General features: G+C 37.4%; 1 protein-coding gene across 1 annotated transcript in view; it reads right to left on the reverse strand.

The window, feature by feature from the left end:
• LOC112989257 (dynein axonemal heavy chain 5-like) overlaps positions 1-22,310 on the reverse strand; it is a 164,038-nt gene that overhangs the window by 69,259 nt on the left and 72,469 nt on the right. The window contains exons 45-56 of the mRNA XM_064506773.1: positions 18,838-18,972; positions 17,646-17,835; positions 15,017-15,234; positions 13,770-14,081; positions 11,205-11,294; positions 10,871-11,107; positions 10,233-10,400; positions 7,280-7,486; positions 5,911-6,240; positions 4,350-4,556; positions 4,021-4,263; positions 1,983-2,137 (exon numbers count right to left, since the gene is read on the reverse strand). Coding sequence (XP_064362843.1) covers positions 1,983-2,137; positions 4,021-4,263; positions 4,350-4,556; positions 5,911-6,240; positions 7,280-7,486; positions 10,233-10,400; positions 10,871-11,107; positions 11,205-11,294; positions 13,770-14,081; positions 15,017-15,234; positions 17,646-17,835; positions 18,838-18,972 — 2,492 coding nt within the window. The remainder of the gene's footprint in view (positions 1-1,982; positions 2,138-4,020; positions 4,264-4,349; positions 4,557-5,910; positions 6,241-7,279; positions 7,487-10,232; positions 10,401-10,870; positions 11,108-11,204; positions 11,295-13,769; positions 14,082-15,016; positions 15,235-17,645; positions 17,836-18,837; positions 18,973-22,310) is intronic.

A 22,310-nucleotide genomic window follows, 5' to 3' on the forward strand; every position in this document is an offset into this window, starting at 1 on the left:
GGTTTATATCGTGCTATTTGGTTTAACTGCATTCAAGCCCCAGAAAGGATATGTTTGAACATTATCACTTGGGCTTATAAACACTTTTGAGAATGGAGGTCACAGCTGGTTCATTCATTCCACCACTTATACCTGATGCATACAAGTACAGTTTAGACAAAGTCCATGCAAATTCTACTACAGATTTTAGGTTATGCAATATCTAATGAAGTAAAGTAAATAAAACGGCAGATTTGCCCATTATGTCCTTAACCAATGAAAGCTGAAATTAGGATCTTCTTTTCTTTAAAACCAGCTTCTTTTCTCTAAGAGTCTCTTCAAAGAAATAACAAATACTTGCAATATACACAACCCACTCTTCAGTGTTCAAAAATACTGTTTCAAAATTACATGTGCCATACAGAAAGTGTCTCCCAGTTCTCTTGCAGCTCCAACACTGCTCTACAACACCCTAATACAACCACTGCAGAGCTCATAAAATAATCTAACTGTTCAGTCTGCATGTGTCAACTACTGTTATTACAGTAATTTGTGGTATACTGATAAGAACATAAGGGCTCTACTGAGTCAGGTCAGTGGTCCATCTAGCTCAATACTCTAACACCAGCAATGGGAAATGCTCCTTAAGGAGAATACATGAGCCAGCATCACTCTTCACTGCCCATTCCTTTCCCCCTCCTCTCATTTTCATAGCTTTTGTATTAAGAATGCTAGAACGTATATCCCTTTTGTCCTTTCAATATCCATTTACCAACCTGCTGATACTGTCTTCTTCTACAGCCTTCTATGGCAAGTTACAGATGATAACTCACTTGGTAAATAAATATTTCCATTTATTTGTTTTCAGCTTACCTCTAGTTAGTTTCAGTAAGTGAACATTTCCTAAATGGCTGAAATATGTCTTTGCCTCATTAATGCATTTTGAATCCTGCAGGTATAGTGGCTCTGTTCTGTTCCTCTGATCTTTTTTCCTTTCCCTCCCTTTTCTATTCTTACTGTTCCTTCCTTCTGCATTCAGGGCACAGGGAGAGGCCTTGATTTGTCTTTCTTTCCCTTTACCTTCAGCAAAAACTTCATTACCTTGCTAAAAGATCTGGTGCATCTTCCTAAAGAAGATTTCTCAGCGTATTGAGTTGTTTGCAGAGAAATACACACTGCTAACCCTCAATGCTTACCCTGGAAAACTTTATGCCAAAAGACAAAGAGGTGAAAGGCAGTAGTCACTCCCAGTCAAATCAGGAAGGTTTATACATAACTCCTTCCAAACAATTAGGTGGCCATGCTGATGAGGCCTTTGACAGATCTCTTCCAGTCCTCTTGTCAGGAATGTCATGGACAGGTTCAAAACAACATCCAGAAATAAAGATGCAGAAAACAAGCACTATAGCTTGCTACTTCTCCTCTACCCCTCTTCTCGCCTACCCTCCCTCTGAAAAGAAACTGAGTGAATGTAATTTAAAATATAGGGTTCTAAGTTAAGAAAAAAAGAAAAGTGCTCCCTCCCCCAAACTTCTACAATTCCAGCACTACCCATTAAGTCACTGGTAGCAATTGTAATACTATAGTCTGGATGCATGAGCATCTACAACAATAGCTACTGTTTCTCTTTGCCCATCAATAATTGCTCACTATATAGAATCCACCAGTAGATTACTCCATGTTATCTTTAATGCAGCATGATATTTTAGTGAAATCTCACAAGTACGCATTGCAGACTTAAATGCTGAAGGAAAAAAGGTTTCTTGTCAGTAGCATTTACTGAATATGTATTATAATATGTATTAAAACATATGTATTAAACATATTAAAATATGTACTAAAGACACAGAATCTGCCATCTACAAACTCTGAATTTGCACATGTCCTTTCCATTGAAAAATGTAGTTTTGAATGAGGGATACAATGTCTGACAGGTTTGCATTTCTTTAAGTTGTGAGCTGTTCATTTCTGTGGCAAAGTAAGGGTACAATGTATTGTATTACCTTGTTAAAGTAATCTGAAAGCTTTCATATCCAGCAATATATGACGCTAGTCTGGTCAGACTCTGTTTTCCAGACCCACCTACACCCACCAACAATGCATTTCCTTGTGGAGTACGAATAATCCGTGATATTTTAACCAAATGGACGATTGCATCCTGTGTATTGAGGAAAAAAAAAAAGGATGAGAAGACGTAAAAGTAATATAACATATTGTGGCAGACCGACGAATGAATCTTTTTGCCTTAAACATTTCTTGGTGCATGGGGTGCAGGCAGGCCATAACTCCGAACAAGCCATCCGTCCCTGACAGAAACAGGACTGGGCTGCTGCGACCCCTGAGATGGTCTCCCTGCAACCACCCAGGACACACCGAGCCTGCACTGAACGAGACCACAATCGGGCAGAGACTTTGGGATCTGGACTGTAAATTATTGTCCGTTTTTAGCACAACTTCTATAAAACCTGCTTGGCATGAGTGGCTAAATTTGCTGAAGCCTTAGGCCGCACTCCCTAGTTCGGTGAGAAAGGGCCCCAGAGCTGGTGCAGGCGGGAATGATATGGGAGTTACCAGCAATTTGCATCTGAAACAGCGCTAATTGCTGGAGTTACCAACTCTTTGTCAGGACCTTGAGAGACAATAGCAGAACCTGAGGAATGGAGACACACCTGTGGAAGAAACTGCAGCAGAAAACAGCCTGCCTAGGAACAACGATGAGATCCAATAAGGAGCAGGAGATCCCAGACCCAGAAAATTACTACTGGCCCAAACTACCGCCTGAGGGGTGGAGAGCTTAGATTGGAAGGTATAATTGTCCAGGGATTTCTTTGTTCGGGGTCCCTTCGGAGGTACCCAACGTGAGCTGTGTGAAGAGGACCCACCTACCACCAGACAGAAGGTCCCCCCCCACCGCCGAGACTCCCAAAGGAAGAGGACCAACGGGACAACGCTGGATCCACGGCTGGTGATATCTTTTCTCTTTCTCTCTCTCCCTCTCTCTCTCTCTCCTCTCTTCTTCCCTCTCCTTTGTTGAATCTGTTTGAAACGTGTGGCACGGGACTTGTCTAGCTAGTTGGTTATCCTATTTGACCACATGCCTTATCTTTGTGTTAATAAATCTTAAAACTGGTTGGCTGGTGTCGTTTCACCTTAATTCAGTCCAAGGGCATCACGAACTTGGTCGTTTGGTCCAAAGGGGAGGGAGGTCGTCCTGAACGACTCCCTTCAGGCCGCGACACATATCTTTATCCAGAAGCACATTACAGAGAACTGCCATCTCTGGAGCTTATGCCAAAGGCTCAGACCCGTACTCATCAAAATCAACAAATGTTTTTCCCCGACTTCAGCAAAGCTAGCCCAGAAGGGTGTTAATCCACTTCCATTCTACTTTTTCTCAGATACCCTGAGAGGCACGCCTTCAGCTCTTCTGAGTATAAACACTGCATATGACATTGCTTCCTATGAGCATGCCTCTTAGGGGATCTGAGAAAAAGTAGAAAGGAAGTGGATTAACATCCTTCCCCAACTTTTTAGCTGAGCTATTTACAATCTCTAAATAGCAGGCTGCCTAAAGTAAAATACAAGTACACTATAGATGTTTCTTACTCAACCATAGTATTTATGTTACAGCAACAAATAGTCTGAAATGCCCTAAAAATCTACCAAAGCACCCCATCTAAAGCCGAAGAAAACATCAAGCATCAAGAGACTTCTGAAAAGTAAGTAACTTCCACAGATGCCAGATGACATTCACAGTGTGTTGTATGAAAACAAATGAGTTGTGCTTTGAGTTAGGCAAGGCAGAAGAAAGAAAAGATGGGGAACTGTAAAGAAATAGAATAATTTGGGGAGCAAAGACAGCCCGGAGACAAAAGAATTGCTTTAAACAGCTTATTGTGAGGCAAGTCCACTCTGGATACAGGGCCAGCCTTTTAAGCTAACTCCAAAGATAATCTTACAGAAAAACAGAAAGATCCATGTAGCATTAAATGCAAAGAGAGCAGGCACTTTTCGTATTGACATAATTATGGACATTAATACCTTGAAAAATACTAAATCCATCTTCGATCCTCTAATGGTTTCATTGTACTGCTGCATGAACATCTGTAATCTTTCAGCTAAATAATCCAAAGATGGGACAGGCTCATAAATTTTAGGAGCCTTCAACTCTACATCATCAGGTTCATCTCCAGTAGCTTCTGGGACACCACGCAAAAAATCCACAAAGTATAGTTCTGTAGAACTATCCTTGAATAAATTTTGACCATGTTCTGCTGCAGCAATCTGCAAAAACACATGAAAGATTGGTTTTAACAGTGAAACATTTCATTGACCTTTTTCTGTGTGATCATTGAACACTATCTGCTTACCTTATTCATCGTATCTTCAAACCAGTCTTTATCACTTTGGCTGATGAACCTATCTGCAATAACACGTCTGCATTCATGCTGGAACAAGGCTACCAGAACACTAGTGTTCTGGCAGATTTCAGAATTAACTGCCAGTACTCCTTGCCAAATACGACTGAGGTCTCGTAAGTTGAAGATGTAATGAAATTTAGCTGGAATTGGTAACATCTACAAAAGAATGTCATAATCTATATTCAAATAACTGCTAAATAAAAATATTGCCTATCTAGTATTAAATGAATACTGTATTTTTTCATGAACTTCAAAATGAGTATTGCATTAAAGCAGAAATACATGCTTGACATTTAAAAGGCAAAGGTGAAAATGAATAAATGACGGCAGCAACAACCAGCTCTTTAATTTCGCATAGATTTCACTCAAGTTTCTTTGAATATTTGAAGTCCCCGGAACATGGAGTGAAGGGTGGCCAAGACAGGCCAGTTACAATGGCGTTAAAGCATGCACTAAAAATGCCAGCAGTGCTTAACCTACTGCTTCTCTCCTACCCTTTCTTCCAATTCATTTCTGTCACTCTTTTTTTTCTTTTCCAAGAACACCTGTGTCATTCAAGAGCAGAGGGAAAAGTAGATGAGGAAAAGCAAAGAAAGGAGAAGAGAAAAATGAGGTAAGAGGATTTGAAACACTGAATGATTTAGCAAAAGCTACAGTTTCCCTAAAGGCAGCTAGTTATCAGTAATAAAAGCCATTTTGCTGAATATACTGGTCAGTAGTTGAATAGTTTAACTAGCATTCTCTTTATTTCTCTGTATAAGCAAGGCTTATGTCTACAGTTGAGCTGTTTGGGAAATTCTGACCAACCCTTTTTCTGCTAGAAAACATCATTTATCAAATCCTATTTACTCTTTATCTATCCCTATCTTTCTACCACCTGCCCCCACTTTTTTCATTAACAGATCACGTTTGGCACACATCCTTATGCTGTTTTTTTTACTTTTAATGTTTCAAATTGTCAGAATGTTTCATTCTACCATTTTGTAATCAAAAACAAATCTGATTTTCTATTTCAAAGAAATTTCTGCCTATGAATTACAATTAAATATGTTTTTATAACCTGTTTAAATAGAAGAGATAATATGTAGAATTTACTAAATGCAATATTTCATTTGTTCCGAACTGATCCCCCCCACACACACCTGATTTTATTTCTTTGCCATATTTTGGATTTTTAAGTTTTCTCCCAATCCCAAACATCTTTATAGAAGATTCCTATCTGGTTTTTAATTTATGGTTCCTTGTGTCTTTGTCATTTTCTAAACCAGAAGTCTTTGAGACGTTTTTAGTAGCTACACTTACTAGCTATAGAAGACTCCAAGTACGACTATACTTTCGGTCAGCTAACCCACTCAGGTGCTGGTAGCAACAAATCCTGGACAGAGGCATCAGCCAGCAGTTACACACAGGTCACAGCTTCACAGTCTGAAGCTTGTATATATATGACAGCACAAAAGGCCTGGGTCTTCTTGCAAATGCTTCAGAAACTACTTAAGAGAGAAAATTTTACCTTTGCTTTTGTTGTTTGCCAAATCTTTCGAGCTGTAGGTACTAATGCTGATGCCATTTTACATATTTCTTCAGAGAAACCTCGCTGTTCACAGAAATAGCCTTCTGCTACTGTTCGAAATACTTTGTCAATAGAGGAACTGGAAGGCAATGTGCAGTTATAGATGGTGAACTGTCGTTTCAGGCGCTGTGGGATATCATTCCGACCCCCACCAGGGTGAATCATAGCAGCTACGAACTGAATGTCAACCACATTCATAAATTCTCCTGGTTTCTCCAAACTATAGAAACCTTTCTGTTCCATCAGCTGCCTTACAATCTCATTGGTGATCTAGTTATCCAAAAAACAGAACAGTTAGGTATTGGGGGGGTGGTGGTGGTGGTTTTCAACTTAAAAAAAAAAGAAGAAAGAATAAAAGAAATCTCCAGTATAACAAATTAGTAAACACCAGTATAATAAATAGTAGAAAACAAGAAAGACACCTCCTATCTTTCTTTATGTTGAGTATTCTTCTGGACATTTCAGCAATTTATAAAGCCATGCCACCTGGCACCAACAGCTCTGATGCACTGGATTGGCTGCATCTAAGCTTTATGTGCTAATCAGTTATCAACGTGGGGCCAGGCATTCAACTGGGTTTCCACTATATGAATCTAAGAAAAATCAGCACTTTAAAATTAGACCTAGTCAGGCTGTACATTCAAACTGACACAGGCACTTAGATGAGTGACAAAGAATGGTTAGTTTAGCACAAAGTATAGTCACATATTCACTTACCTAGAGGCAGTGAGAGAACAGGATTACAGAGTTAGATGGGAGGAGAAAAATGACCTTTTCTCAACAGTAATTTTTTTTAAATTTAAGTTAGACTTTCAAAGAACTTAGGTCTATAAAGTGTTCATTTATCAACACCTCAACATCAGGCAGCCCGTTGGTCTTGGATGTCTGAACTGTGATGTTAGATTCTACTTAACAACAACTGTATTTTAAAGTCCAGAGTAGAAAGTAAAGCGAAAAAAAAAAAATCTGATTGCTTCCTGGAGTTGCATGCTTCTTTTCCTAGGCTGGTTCTTAATACAGTGAGTTCACAAATTCTGCAAGCTCTGCATGTCACCAAAATGAAAGGTTTAAAAGCTACAATGATTGCACCAAATGGCATGAGGCTAACTGTGATCATTTGGGGCCCACGGCTTATCACTTACGAAAAAACTGTCTTGGGAAAATTGCCTTTAGTAGACATCCAAGAACTAGTCCATATTATGCTTTTTTTTCCCCTAAACTTTCCTATTTTTGCAAACCACAGGTCAGCATTTCCATCACCAACAATGGTAAGACCACCAACTCCCTAATGATAGCACTTCCCTTTTACCTGGTCACCCCATTGATTAATCACGGGCATGTTGATGTCATCAATAAAGACAGTCATTTTCTTCCCTGCTGGAGGACCATATGTGGTGCCCATTCTTTTATCTATGTAACTTTCTATGCTCCTTTGGACCATATTTGGCAGAGTTGCAGAAGAGAAGTTTAGACATTTTGTCAAATGAACATCAGGATCATACTTGGTTGTGTAACCCTGTAAGACAAACCAATTTCAAGGGAAGTGCACCAGTAAGTAACTCCAGATGAATTCAACCAAAATAGGTGCTCAGGATCCCTGCAAAACTTAGACATCTACAAAATCTCAGCCCTACTATTAACTTTAAAATATCAAGCAGCAGTTTAAATATTCTAAGCCTTCAACCTGAAATTCAGACAAACTCTTAATTAATGTTTTGCATAGTTTCAAAGTATTAAAATATATAAGCTTTCAACAGACTTCACTAAGTGTTACAATAAGTAGATATATGATGACTCAGGATGCAAATAAGCTTTGTGTCAGTAATTGTTATTTTCCTGAAGGCAAGCTGTTAATGATGATCTGTTACAGCAGTCCTCAAGGAACAAGTAAAAATCCAGATCCTTCTTCACATTTACACTACAGCACCATACCTTAAACACGAGTAGCGTAAAGGAACATTTGTGTAAAATTAAAACCAGATACATCAAATGTACTGGTATTCATCTTTTCTTAATATTGAAAGGAATCTTTGTTAGGTTTCAAAAGCTCATAAAATTCCCACAGCTGCTGCTGATGCCCTAAAACAAGAAAGGGAGTTCCAGTTTTTGTACTTAGTAAGGTGTTTATAATAGCACCCACAGGAAAAAAAATGGAACCCTGGAGTCATGCCAAAGCATATATATAAAGTATGGGAAATATTTTGTTTAGAAAGGATCCTGAGATATAAAAATAGTATTAAAAATTCCAGGTTTCCAACATTTATTCTCTTTAAATATTCAGTTCACCTGCAATGATGAAAGGTGAATATTTTGATGAATAGCGTTAAACTGTTGATTTTGCTGACTATATATCAATGCTATGATCTCAGTTTAAGAAAAGCTGCCCTTTAGAAATACATTTTTTCTGAAGCATAACAAAAATGACAGTCTATGCCTGCAACGTATACACAACAGTTATGATGTTCGCTGCACACTCTTGACAGCTGGTTCATTGATATTTCCCTGATCAGCCCTCTTAAAGTTCTAACAGTTTGTATAAAACTATGAAAACACAAACATTCAAAAAATAGACTTGCATTTTATTAATTACAGTATTTCTGAATCATTACATGGTGACAGTAATACTCCGTATATAAATGTGAAATACCTTTGAAGCAGAAGAGGTTACTTGATTGGGGTTATTTTTTGTTAGTTAAACGTCAGATTCTAGATGCAATTTTCCACTCTATCACACCAGTTTCACATTAAATACTGTTTTTTGCTGTTCATGAACAGCGTACTACGAAGAGCAAACTAAAGATCCTAAATAACACTCTGTTATAAATTCTCTGATATATACTCATACTTTACTCAAACCTAAAGTATTCTATATCACAGCCTTTTTACTTTTGCATGAAAGCAGCTGCATACATCTGGAAATTTCTTTTCCATAGTAAAGCAATATTCTACACAAGTTGAAAGCAGAAGAACAGTTGTAGAGGCAGTTAACTTTCACTCTTAACCTTAGATGAGATCAAATAGCTACTGGCACTTTTTGAAACTATGGTCCCCTGTGTAAGGAACACATTCTGCTCTATAGCATAGATGTAGGGTAAGCAGCTCCTGAGATTCAGCTCCAATTATTTCTAGGGACAGGAATAGCACCTGAAAGCTGGAGGTTGCCTGTATCTGGCCAAAATCCAGTATGCAGAATATCAAGACCACTATCCAGACCCCACCTCTTCACTATGCTAAAATAGTTCTCCAGCTGGTGTCAGGAACAGAAGTTGACATTACACTGGCATGCATGTTGGCATCAACAGCTGAGCTGAAAAGCTGGTATTAATTGCTGCTGGCATTGATGCAATTCACTTCATTTCAGGGCTCAAAAAGCACATCCCTGGGGGACACAAAATAGCTCCAGATTTTAAAAAAGCCAAAGGTCAATTGAGGCCAGTAGCTTTCAACCATTTTCAATTTCTAGACCTCTACAAATCCTCCAGCGGACGTACTAAGGCCTATATGGAAAATTCAGCTCTCCCAACGGTAAATTATTACTCAGCTATCTTTCACAGAACAAAGCCTACAGATTCCTCTGGAAGTTATGGACACCATGTTGAAGTCCACTACACAAGCATTTGTCAAACAAGGGATGCCAAGCATAGCATATTTGGGTTAGTTCAGCCTTTTGGTTTTTGACTCTTCTGTAGTAAGTTATCAATTTTTATACATGTATTGTAAGATTAACTGGACCCATTTTATAATACAGAGAAAATATATCTGTTAATTTCATAGCAATACTGATACTATTTTCTTCTACAGAAGGAACAACGTATCATTCTCAGTGATGGAATCAAGGCAGCACATAATAGATACTAAATTTACCCTCTGAAAAATTACCTGCAGTAAAGAAGGAAGTTCTTTATTTCTGTTCAGTTTGGCTTGTGAATAAAGTCTATGCAACAAAGGTGTACAGGGCCAAAAGATCAGTTCGCATAAGCCACCACCGACAGAGCATGGGGAAATAAGAAATCCTCCAACAAACAGCATTTTCTTTCTTAGCAAAAAGTTTAAAAGAACCACCATAGATATTTATAACATATTGTTTTATGTATAGGCATTGGAAGTACTGGCAAAATGCCTCAGTGGGAATAGTGCTATTATGTAGTACAAGGAAAAATCAAATTACTTGCTCACTTCAATTTAACACTTGTGCCAATGACAATTATATTTACTGCAATGTTATCTTACAAAGATACTAGATGTTCTTCCATTCTACCTACCTTAATCATAACTGTTTTTGCTGTTCCCTGTTCTCCAATCAGCAAAACAGCTTTTCCTTGCTTCATGATGGTGTGCATTAGGAAGTCTGTTCGGACACTGTCTACATTTGGAACTAGAATGGAAGTATATTCTGGTACTGAATCTTTAGGGTAAAAATATTCTGGGACCTGCATAAGATAGATACACATAAAGTTTGAGACTTTCTACGTGACCATATATGTATTGTTCATTGGAACACCAGTACAAATGCACTGCATATTAGCAAACACTTTCTTCCTAAAAGCAAAGAATCCATTTATCAGTACCTTGCCAAACTTCTTAAAAGGATGTTAGACCTACATGGTATTTTCATCTGACTATTCTCCATAGGTGGAGACAGCTTTTCTGTGCTGGGAGATCTTAAGTACTAAATAGACAAAAGGTAAGGTAAATTTTGTGTTTCACTTCTGAACCTGTTTCAAATGTGTGTTCCCATTCTCTGACAAAATATTTGTGGAGAAAAGAAATTCTTCCAGAAAAGAAACTCTCAAGCAGTTGGTAGGGTTAATCTTCCTAAATTATGCAGGTCTTTATTATTTAATAAAAATATGCCTCTTACCAAACACCTCTGTCTTAGCACACTATACAGCATACGAACCTTCTTTGACCAGTGCTCCCACTGGCCACAGCCACTGATAACAAAGTCAAACATGGTCTCTTCTCCATTCACAGCTGGAAGTTCATTCACTGCAGAATGTTTCCGCAGGAACAGCTCCATTTTCAGCCTGTCATCTGGTTCCAAAAGAGCTCCAACTGACCACATTACAGCAAAAATAAACAAGCGAGCAATATGTTCCTTGGTAGGCTGCTTCTCATCTCGGTCTGACAATAAACCCTGCAAAGCAGATGCAGTATATGACTACTGGCTTCCTAGAACAACACTGAGATACAAATAATAGAATGACAGATAGAAAAACTGATGTCATATCTACCTGTAGAAGGTCAATAGCTTGTTTGATGTACATGCATTCTAACATTGGTATTTTTGGTGTCACAGCAGAGAAAACAAAATCAATCATATCCTGCAAAGAAAAACATAATTTAAAGAATGTTTCCCAAAACTCATAAATCAACAGTATAATTTATTCTTAGATAGGTCCAATTACTTTACTTCAACTATATTCCCAGCTTCATTCTGAACTATATTTTTCCCCATTTATGAGATTACAAATATTCAGATTTTGACCACAAAAATTCACTAACAGTAAACATTTTTAAAAAATGAACATTGATGTACCACAGTCAGCAAAATTATTCTTACAAGCTGCATACAGCAATCTTCAAGAGTAATTTGAAGACTTGTTCCTCAGTTGCATCAGGGATCTGCCACTGTGCTCTCCATTGGGAATTTTAACTTACCATTGCCATTTCTGTAGTGAGAAGATAAAAGCACTAGAATTGCTGTAATGATACATTTATAGTGCACAACCTCAAGTGCATCATTTTCTGTCTGATCTGTTCTGACTACACCATAAAGTATCCCTCTCGAAAGTGATATTCTGTTTTCTTTAGAACCCTGATAGAATCCAAAGGGAATTATGCAATTGATTTTAATGGGAGGAGGATTTTTTTCAGAATATTATTCCATAGTGATTGTATTCTGTAAAATCTTTAGCAAAGTTGCAAATTGATGTTAAGTCCATTATGAGATTTGCTGTGCAGAATTATTTTCAAATACTAGTTGCCATCTATAGTTCAGACTAATGTAAAGTATTACCCAATTTCACTTTCATTTAACAATTTTACTACAATTCCTTCCCTACAGGTCTCCTTCGCCTTTGTAATCTTTGAAAATCAACACTGCACACACAACCTGAGAAGATAAAGTGCAAGAGGAGCACCATGGGACACACTGACTTTTTTGGTTTTCCATGTATGCCCCCCACGTTCAGGCAGTCATAAAGCTAAGACAATGAAGACATTCAAACACCCAAAGATGTGAACAATCACCTAGATATTTCTGAGAAAACAGTGAGCTGCCTACCCACACACTCACAAGCCTTGCTTGTGTGGTAAGTAACCTTGCTACTTACTCAGTTTTTGCTTACTTTTTTGCCAATAAAGCAATACCTTATGCTGAGTATTCATTGGCACAGGGACTGAACTAAGATTTTCATCCACCCTTCTGAGTTCCTGCTCACTAGAATAGTGGGTAACACACACAACAAAGATAAATATTATGAGAGAAAGAACTGACTTAAGCATTTTAAAGCAGAATGGGGTTCATGGCTACACACTCTGAGAACAAAGGCAGCCTGAACGTGGGCACACATAGGAGGAGGGAGGCTTAGAAGATCACACTTCTGATCAGAAGTGCTTCCACTTCTGTGTGTTGCTTTTTGTGGCTTTGCCTCAGATACACCTGTTTCACTGCCAGCAGTGTGTAGGGTGCTCAAGTGACTAATATCAGGCTTGCGGGTTCCACAAGGATGTGGTAGAAGTAAGGTACTGAGAGCAGTGGGGGAGATTCACGTCTGAAGACCTTTAAAATTTGGACTTAAATCTCTCTGTGATTCAATTTCTTCACCTGTAAAATAGGGCAGATGTCTCACAGGGCACTGCAAATTATTTAATAATTGGTTTGAGACACCTTAGAATAAAGGTACTTCCTGAGTGTAAAGTATTCTTGTACTTTCAAGAGCCCAATTTTCCCCAGAACTAGTTTTATACTACTTATGATTCCAATGACGAATCATTTGTGTAATTCTTTTGAGTTTATGCAAAAAAAAAAAAAAAAAAAAAAAAAAAAAAAATTCAGGTTCCTATCTGCAAATCTGCTTAATCTTTATTACTGCTATGTTTAAAACTGTTTCCAGTACATGGCAGAAAGAAGGATCCCCAGAAATTCAAGATGACAATTAAAATGGGTTAACTACTTACTAGGGTATTTTGTTTGGACAGGGGAACTGGAAAAATTAGTTGGGCCATGACGAATACACATAAATTTGAAGGATCAGCTATGTCGAGCTTCTCAACCACACAGAGCACAGAACTGTCCTGAATTAATTTGAACTACAGCATGTCTTTTAGAAATAAATAATTGACCAAATGCATTTCTGTTGCAACTAAAATTAATAAAGATGCAACAAGAGTGAATCTAACTTTTTTCCTAATTTACTTCTTTACATTTAAAATGAACAAGCAAGTTTACTTTACTCCCTTCGTGTATCCTAACAAGAATTAAAATTGCAATAACAATTACAGCCAAAGAGAATAGGTATGTTTTGCCAAAATAAAATAATTACACGTTTCACTGCCAACTAACCTATGCATACAAAACAAAAAGTCATCCCATCATCCAAATTAGTCACCTGATATAGTTTCATTAATTCACTAACGATTATTTTCTCTTTTTTTCTTAAATCCTTCACCTTTATTTTCTATTTTATCAAGTAAACAAATGGAAATAAATAACTGAAATAGCAATTAGGAGGAAACAATGCTATGTTAAATAAATAAGGAATGCATTTTCTTTCTGAAATAGTTGATCTAAGTACCTGAAATACAGTAATAAAGCAATTCCATAAGACATCAGAGTATGTAACAGGTAATGTTTGCAGCCAAGCCCTTAAAATAGGCCTCCAATCTAACACTGAAGAGCTCATGAAGACCATCCCATTACGAGAAACTGTTGCAGGAGAAGCATTGTCAACATTGTGAGGTTCAAAAATAATTTTGCAGGTGGGGGACATTGGAATACGATCTCCATTAGCCAACGTAAGGGTCTTATTATCATCCAGAACAGAGTTCAGATTTTCAATCCATACTGCATCGACAGGTCCATCCAAAACTATCCAAATATGTTCACCCTAAAAAAAATTACATCAACATATATATATAGAGAGAGACGCATGCAAGCTTAAGTATGTTGATCAAAAATACAGATTTCCTTAACAGCTGAGAGGACGTGTTCTTGCATACAAATACCAAGGCATAATTTGATGCTGACTGGCTCAGCATCAATTGTAGTCTTTTTAATTTGACTAGTGAATTTAATCCTTCTTTTGTTATCCTGTATCATACCAAAAAGTGTATCAAAGAATAGTGACAAAAATTAATTTGGACTGTTCTAAGCACAGAGCTGTCCCTTTCTTCTACACCAAGGTGGATGAAAACATTTCCTATTAAATACAGTCACAGACACAGGCACACAGTGTCCTTGCAGAATATTACCCAAGTATTTCATCTAAGGCTTCTCATTTTCTAAGTGAGAGCTGAATGAAACACAGTGCAAGCTTCATAACATTTGAGTGTAATTATGATTCAGTGAAACATCATCTGTAGGTTTGATAGGAGAATTTGGAAATGCTCATACTGATCTCCTAACAGAGTTTCTTAAAGTCTTCTGGTACAATTACTGATATGGAGTGGCAGTGACATAAAACCAGAGAGGAAGAATTTCTCCTTCCTGTCTTCCTATTAAAACATTAACAACCACTTGTTTTTGTGGTTGAATGGTAGGACTACCTGCTTACAGAAGGAAGTAAAACTCTTAAAAGCTTTTCTGACCCAATTCTGGAAACTCAAGTGCCTAACCTTGTGAAACCTCTGTGCTGTCTGACATGTACACATAATTCAGACTCTTGGGTACACTAAGCCACTCACACAAAGCAAAACGAAATACTGTATTTTCCAATTTGATTTTATAACTGAAGACCTTTCAAATAAATTACTCAGGTAATGAGACCTTACGGAAATAGTATTAAAATGTTCTTATTGACCAGCATGATACAATATCCATTACCTTCTTTGATTTTAAAGTTTTTCTCCATAAAGTAGAGAAAATGCCATCTGTCCAGTCATTTGTAGCAACATCAAGCGTACCAAACATCTGGGAAGCTGTGATTGCCTTTGGGTTCATTCTCATCTCTTTATGAGGGGCACCACAATCTGTCATTGCTTTCATCAAAATATGAATGCATTTTGTCTTTCCTGCGCCAGTTGGACCTAGAGTCATCATACCTTAAGACAATACAAACTGGTTTAAAATAAAACATCAAAATGTCATGCTACTATTTAGTGATACTTTGCATCACTCATCCTTTTTAATCAAAACCAAATACAAAAAGATGTTTCTCACTCCACTTACTCACTGTTGACTGAAATGAAATTTTAAAAATATTATTAAAAGGCCTCTATAACTGCCTGCTTTATTCTGGTAGGCAAGCCAGTGCGGGTCTGTATCCTCCCTCAGGCAGTTTTATTCCTTCTTGTAATTGGAAAACACAGCTGCCTTTTGATGTTCATATGTGATGACATTGATTTGACTGGTGGTAAATAAAAACAATAATTTCTAAATGTATTTAACAAGAAAGAGTTGTTCCCAATGATACAAAAAACCTAGCATATCTTTCCAAAGCAAAAGTAACAAAAATATGTACCTGCATTCATCATGCTGACATTTTAATACATTTTTCTTTTATAAAAAAATTTAGCAGCAACCACACTTTTAATTTCATCAGTTTATATGCATATTGCCTACGGAAAAGAAACTATGCCTTCAACAATAAGTTGAGTCTACAGTTGATCCTATTTAGTTAAATTTTACTAAATCAACCATGCAAGAGACCCAGAGTCTGCCCAAAAGCAGATGGGACATTCAAACTGAGACTTCCAAAGTCATCAAAGGGAGGTAGATAACTAATTCCTATTAACCCTAGTAGTACCTGGACTACGTGGTACTTAGTCGTCTTTGAAAACCTCATCCACAAAGTTACAGACCATACACTCGCAGATCAAGGTTACAAAGCTTATCCAGTAATATACAGATTGTCTGATGTTTGCTCTAAACTAAAGAGTTGAATGTTCCCCAAAACATTTTGAGCTCTCAGATATCCACTTGCTCATGCCATATGTTAGATACTGAAAATGTAATCCAAGCCCACTGACGTTAATGGAATAACCCTTTCTGCTCGTTCTAACAGCATTTGGATGAAAGCCATTGTGCAAAATGTATTTCCAGGATCTGGGCACTAAATCCCTACACACATACACACACGTGTGTGCATGAGCACCTTGCTTGCACATACTGACTCTTTTCCAATCAAGAAAGATTCTTCTTTCCAATCCTCATTCCTTGAAACACCACAGTAACCTCTCCATAAATCCAAGGATCCATGAGTAGGACAAATGGAAGTCAGGAAAACAGAGACCTTTTCCGTTCCATGCAATAAGATGCATCACAGAAAGGCCCTGGGCAACCAAATGTTAGGCCAACTGGAGTTGCACCACCAAAGAGAGTAGCAGAGACGAGTGGAGAGAAAAGGCATCTAAACAGAACGACACTGGATTCTGGAGATCTGTTGGGAACGGTGATCTGCGGTGTCTTCACACACCAAACAGTTTGTTCTAACAAAAGGCATATTTAATCAGGACTGAAAACATTAAAACTTTCATGGTTCCTATATTGGTGTAATTTGATATGGGACACTGAATTCAGCAATCTGGATGTAAGTTATTAACTCAACACACCATTATCCAGTTCTTCGGTCTCACCAATAAACTGAACTAAACCTTTGAGGAAATAAGCTCTTGGACTGCTGTGATAATGAATATTTCCTTTTATTTGTTCCATTAGTTTAAGCTTACTATTCTTTAATTATTATATCAAGAGAGAGAATAAAAAAGATGGCTTCTTCAAAAAGCTCAGCTATTTTATTTAAACTTCCTTTATTTTTCTCCTTCCTATACTAAAAAATCCTTGGGTTTTGGAGGCTTGGGGGGCACATTCCAGGGCCCTTTTTTCACTCAGCTATCAATTGTAAACCTAGTTGTATTACTGTCTTTCTTACCCTTCCTAGGACAGGGTCAACTTTATTCATTAGCCTTTTCTGGCCTATAAGAAATTATTTTATTTCTCCTCAGCTGAAACGGTCAGAATTCAGCACAAATAACAATACTTGGAATTACAGTGCATGCTTGGTAGAATCTATCACGGTAAAGATTTGAGAGATTATTATTTATAATAATCTCATCATCAGTCTCACAATAATATTAAACATGAGCTTTGTGACTGAACTCTGAAGGCAACAGTTGTTTTCAGAACATTGAACAAAATCAGCTGTTTCTGAATCTGAATGTATACTCTCCATTTTAACTTGCTCCATAGAAATTTAAATCTCTCTGAAGGCCGCTCTCACTTTCCCATAAAAATGTAATACAGCAAAGCTAAAATTTCACTATTGTGTGTATCGCGAAAAAGAAAAAAAAAGAAGTCATAACAGTTTCCTACCAAAATATCCACACAGGCTTTAAAAATGACATCTGCTCAGTTTCAAGATACATTTTTCGTGAAAATATGCACTCCGCAGCAGATAAATGTAAAAGACTTTATTGCTTTTATGCAGTCTCAAAACCTCATTTAGCATGCTAACCATGTCGGACTTGCTGAGTTTCATACAGCTGAATGAGTTTCAGAATCCATGGTGGATGATGAATAAGCCCTGCTTTCTCTGCCTGTGTCTGAATGGCTGACAGTAGTTCAGGATAGCCAGTTTTATCTAGAGTAATTCCAGGGAATAGGTCATTAATGAGACTCATAAACAAAGGTTCATCTTCATCCACCTGTCACAAAAAAAGTAGGGGGAAAATACATTATTTATTAATTGAAATTATTATTACAACTGTAAACAATCTTCAAGAATATGCCATTTAAAGATGGCAGCAGAAAACTATCATTTCAAAGCAAGTACTGTAATTATGAGTCAAGTGATTAATTTTATTAAGGGAATTTCAAACAATGTGATCACAAGGAGTAATTTCTAAATTAAACACTTAAAAGCTTGTAAAATTTTAATACAGTTTTTATATACATACATATGTAAATATACACACACACACACACACACTTCTCCATTTGCTATACAAGCCAGCAAAATTTATTCAAATCTTATTTTTCCTTGGATTTTTTATGATTTTTTTTTCCTTCTATAATTCATTAAAGCATGCTTATATGCTAGAATGCATGCACAAACAGGCTGAATAGATTAACATCTGAAACATAGTAATTGCTTCCATCACAAAACTGGCTCCCAATGTACACACATGGAGTCTAAATAAGCTGTAACCTTTTAATTACAGCAATAGAAAGATGAATGCTTTAAATAATAATATTGAAAGAGATTAAACTATACAAGTATGCATTAACTGCTTTAAATCAGCTCATTCATTGCTATTCTTACAATGTTCTCAAGAGGCAAGACTGCCAAGAAATGTAGAAATTGAAAATATGGATTAAGAAGGATCTTAAATGACATTAATACAATGTATTCTCCCTTCCTCTCTTCAGATGGGATAGATAGAAGAAAAAGCAAAAGGCAACCAGAGGACCAGGTTAGATTTTCCTCTAGGATCTGATGTGTTCTTCAGCTGAGGTTTATGATGTGTTTTTCTCTCTTTAAAAAACAAATATAGAGCTCACACCAAAGCTGTACTATGATTCTCACTCAAAAACCACTGCAAAATAACGTATCCTACTGCTGAAGAAAAAGAGCTTTTCAAAGTGCATAACAAATTTGCTTAAAAATGCAGAAGTACTCATTCTGTGAAAGTCACTGGTTACAATACCAGTTTGGAGAGGTTCATGTCCCGCAGAACTCTCATCACTACTGTTTTCTCTGGCTCGTTGGGATTAGATCTTTTCACTGTTCCAAGTGTTCTTAAAACAGACAGGATATTTCTTAGCCCAAAGTCATAGTGAACCTTGAAACAATGCATAAAAACAATTGGTACCACAAAGATTAACCACTTTAAAATCAAGTGAGGGCTGAAAACTAAATTAATTAAAGAAATAACTAGGCTATTGAACTTTTAAATGTGATGAATTTCACAGCTCTTCATCCTTTCAACTGGAGTTCCAGTTCCATTGCTCTCTGATCCTGAAAATATTTTCCAGTGTTGTATGTCCATATTTGTCAAGTCTCCCATCTGCTTGCAGACTACCACTTTTAAAGTCATCTGCAACAGAGCTGCTTCTTCTACCATTTTGCTAAGCTTATGATTTGCCAGATAGGGTGGCACAAACAGCAAACCACACATCTTCAGACTACCCTCTGTTTCCTGCCCACACAAGTACGGTTGTTATATTGATACACGGTATTGAGAGCCATGATTAAAAGGGTCAATCTCTTGCTGATATGAAGAACCATACTGAAATTACACAGATGACAACACTTCATTATATGTAACCCTAGACTATACTGTGCTTAGTGGACAGTTCCATACCAGCTTCATTCAGACATGAAGGATTTACTTCCAAAAGCAATGTGCATCCTAGACATGAATCTACCCACCTATGGGTTTTGGCAGGGAAGGGTTAGAATCTGAATAACCCCCCTTCCCTATGGGCACAGCTTCCTATTTGCAGAGCCATACAGACATATTCAATTAATTTTAGCACTTTTACCTACACATACAATTCTGCCTTCAGTTAGCACAGATTCAAAAATACAAGCAAATTTTCTATAATGTGTATCCTCTGTGCCTTTTGATGCAAATCCTAGAAGGAGAACTATCAGGGAAACAGTTGTACCCTCTCCACTATTCCTGGCTGCTGGGAAAGCCTAAGCAATAAAGACATACAAGGAAGGAAATAATGGATTCATTCATTAGGATAGTATCTACTTCCTCTCTCCCTCAGTTTGATCTGAAATGTTTTTGAGACCCAGTGCATAGATATTTCTTATGCTATCTCACAAAACATTCTCACAACCAAGCTATCTCATAGTCTACATAAAACTATTTCTAATGATGGATACACAACTGGTATCACTAAAACTGGAATGTTATATTGAGCACTAGTCAAAATTTTCAGTAATAAATAGCATATTGATTAGGCTTGCAGATGATACCACACTGGTGAAAGGTGGAGGGCGCAACTAGAATTTAAAATGACACAGAGAAATTCAATGAATAATCCATGTAAGATGCATGTAATAAAGACAAGTGCCAAATACTATACAGAAATGGAAATAATCAACTGCACAAATAAAGGCAGGGGACAACTAGTTGATAAACAAATGAGCTGCAGAAAGCTCTGCAGAAAAATACGTGGTGCTGGACTGGAACCACAACTGAAATTAACTCTCCAGCGACATATATCTACAATTACACTGGGCAGTATAAATAGGACTGTCCTTTTTAGAACAGTTGAAAAGATCCTTCCATTGCAGGTGGCACTTCTGTGCTGTGCCCAACAGTTGGATTCCATTCTTGAATAAAGATGAACCCTATTGAAAAGAATCTAGAGAAGAGAAATAGAAGTGATTGGCTAAGTAGAAAACATGATATATCAGGAAAAAGTAAACAAATTCTGCTGAGAGGAAAGGAGACTGAATATATAGCATGAGTTATGAGTTACGATAAAAGTCTTTGAAATGCAAACAGCTGCTGCAAAGAGGAAGGCAGAGTGAATAGAAAGGAAAAGAAGTAATGGACTTAACTACCAGAAGTAAGATTCAGGTTAGACTTTAGAGAAAACTTTGTGACCCTGAGGAAAATGAAACTGGAACTGACTGCCTGAGGAAGCTTCAGGATATATGTCAATGGAAAATTTTAAGGAGAGTCACATACATTAGTAGCAAATGATTTAGTTATGACTGATTTTTCCTCCAGACAGGTAAATGTACAACCTTTGAATGTTCATTCTAGCCTCATTTTCTATGATTTCAGCAGGGGCCAAGTTGTTAACACTTGACATAGATATGAATGTTCAGCCAGATACTGGCAAAAAAACTCATTTGCAGATGGCAACGTTAAGACAAAAAGATTAATAACTTCTTGTGAATTCTGAAAGGAGAATTGCATCTTGATGATGAAGGTTGCTATCATTTTGTAAATTTGTCCTAGTGAAGAGTCCAGAATCATGAGAAGGGCTGATATTTCTGTTACTGTCCATGTTAGGTGACCATCACTGACATACCACAGTGAGTCCAGCAGATGACCACCAAGTGATGAGACAAAGGCAATGGTCAAAATTTGCAACAGGGGAAATTACAGTTGGATGTGAGTAAAAAATTCTTCACTATGGTCAAACACAGGAAAAGATGCCCAGAGAGGCTGTGGAATCTCCATCACTGGAGATATTCAAAACTCAGCAAGGACGAGTTCCTTAGCAACCTACTCTAAATGAACCTATGCTGAGCAAGATGACTTCTGTAACTCCCTTCCAACCTACATAAGTCTATGATTCATAGAAATGACAATTTCTACAGAAAACCTTTGGTAAATTTGAAGAAATACTGTCATACTTTTTAAAAAATTTAAAATAAATAAAAACAAACTTAAAGCCAGGTTTTCTGGTGCATTTCAAATGATCTGCATGACTGATGGTTCAAAGCAGACATCATTTATTTACCTTAATCAGTCTGCCAGTTTTTCAACTGCTTTGCATTTCAGGAATGGCTAAAACAGAATAGCTAGAACTTATCAGCAGATCTGGACCATAACCTGCTTCTTCGCGGCATTTTGTAACAGTAGGCAATAGATTGCCCTTGGGGAAAATGGACTGCACAGTGGCAGAGCTGATGCTCTTGTAAGGAAGACTAGAAAACCCACAAATAAAAGTCTGAACAGTAGGAGCATACTTTGTTGATGCAGGGAAAGGATATGCTTTTCCCCAGTCTGAGTAAGGCTATGGGAGGAGGCAGTATGGAACTTTGGCTAGAAGTCCTATAACATTAAAAGGCAAATAATTTGGTTTTTGGTGCTGTCAGAGATTTCACAGGTTTCAGCATGCTTCACAGGTTTGTGGGCATCTTTGGCTTCCTCTATTTGCTAAGGACTGTTCTTTTACTTTCAGATGTTTTTCATTACTGAAAGTCACCCAATGCAACACCAATCACTGCAATGAGGGTGTTAGATTCAGGCTTGAGCTCTCCATGTTCACTCCCTGCCTTTCCAGCAGACTTTGGAAACAAATCACTGCCATCCTCTCTCCCTCAAATTCATTGCTGTAAAATGGACACAGTAGTAGTACCATTTCACTTAAAATGATGTGCACCCTCCCTGGGCATGGGCCAGGCCCTGTGGTGTTAGTTGCT

The sequence above is a fragment of the Dromaius novaehollandiae genome, chromosome 2 (genome assembly GCF_036370855.1).
Source record: "Dromaius novaehollandiae isolate bDroNov1 chromosome 2, bDroNov1.hap1, whole genome shotgun sequence".
Lineage (NCBI taxonomy): Eukaryota > Metazoa > Chordata > Aves > Casuariiformes > Dromaiidae > Dromaius > Dromaius novaehollandiae.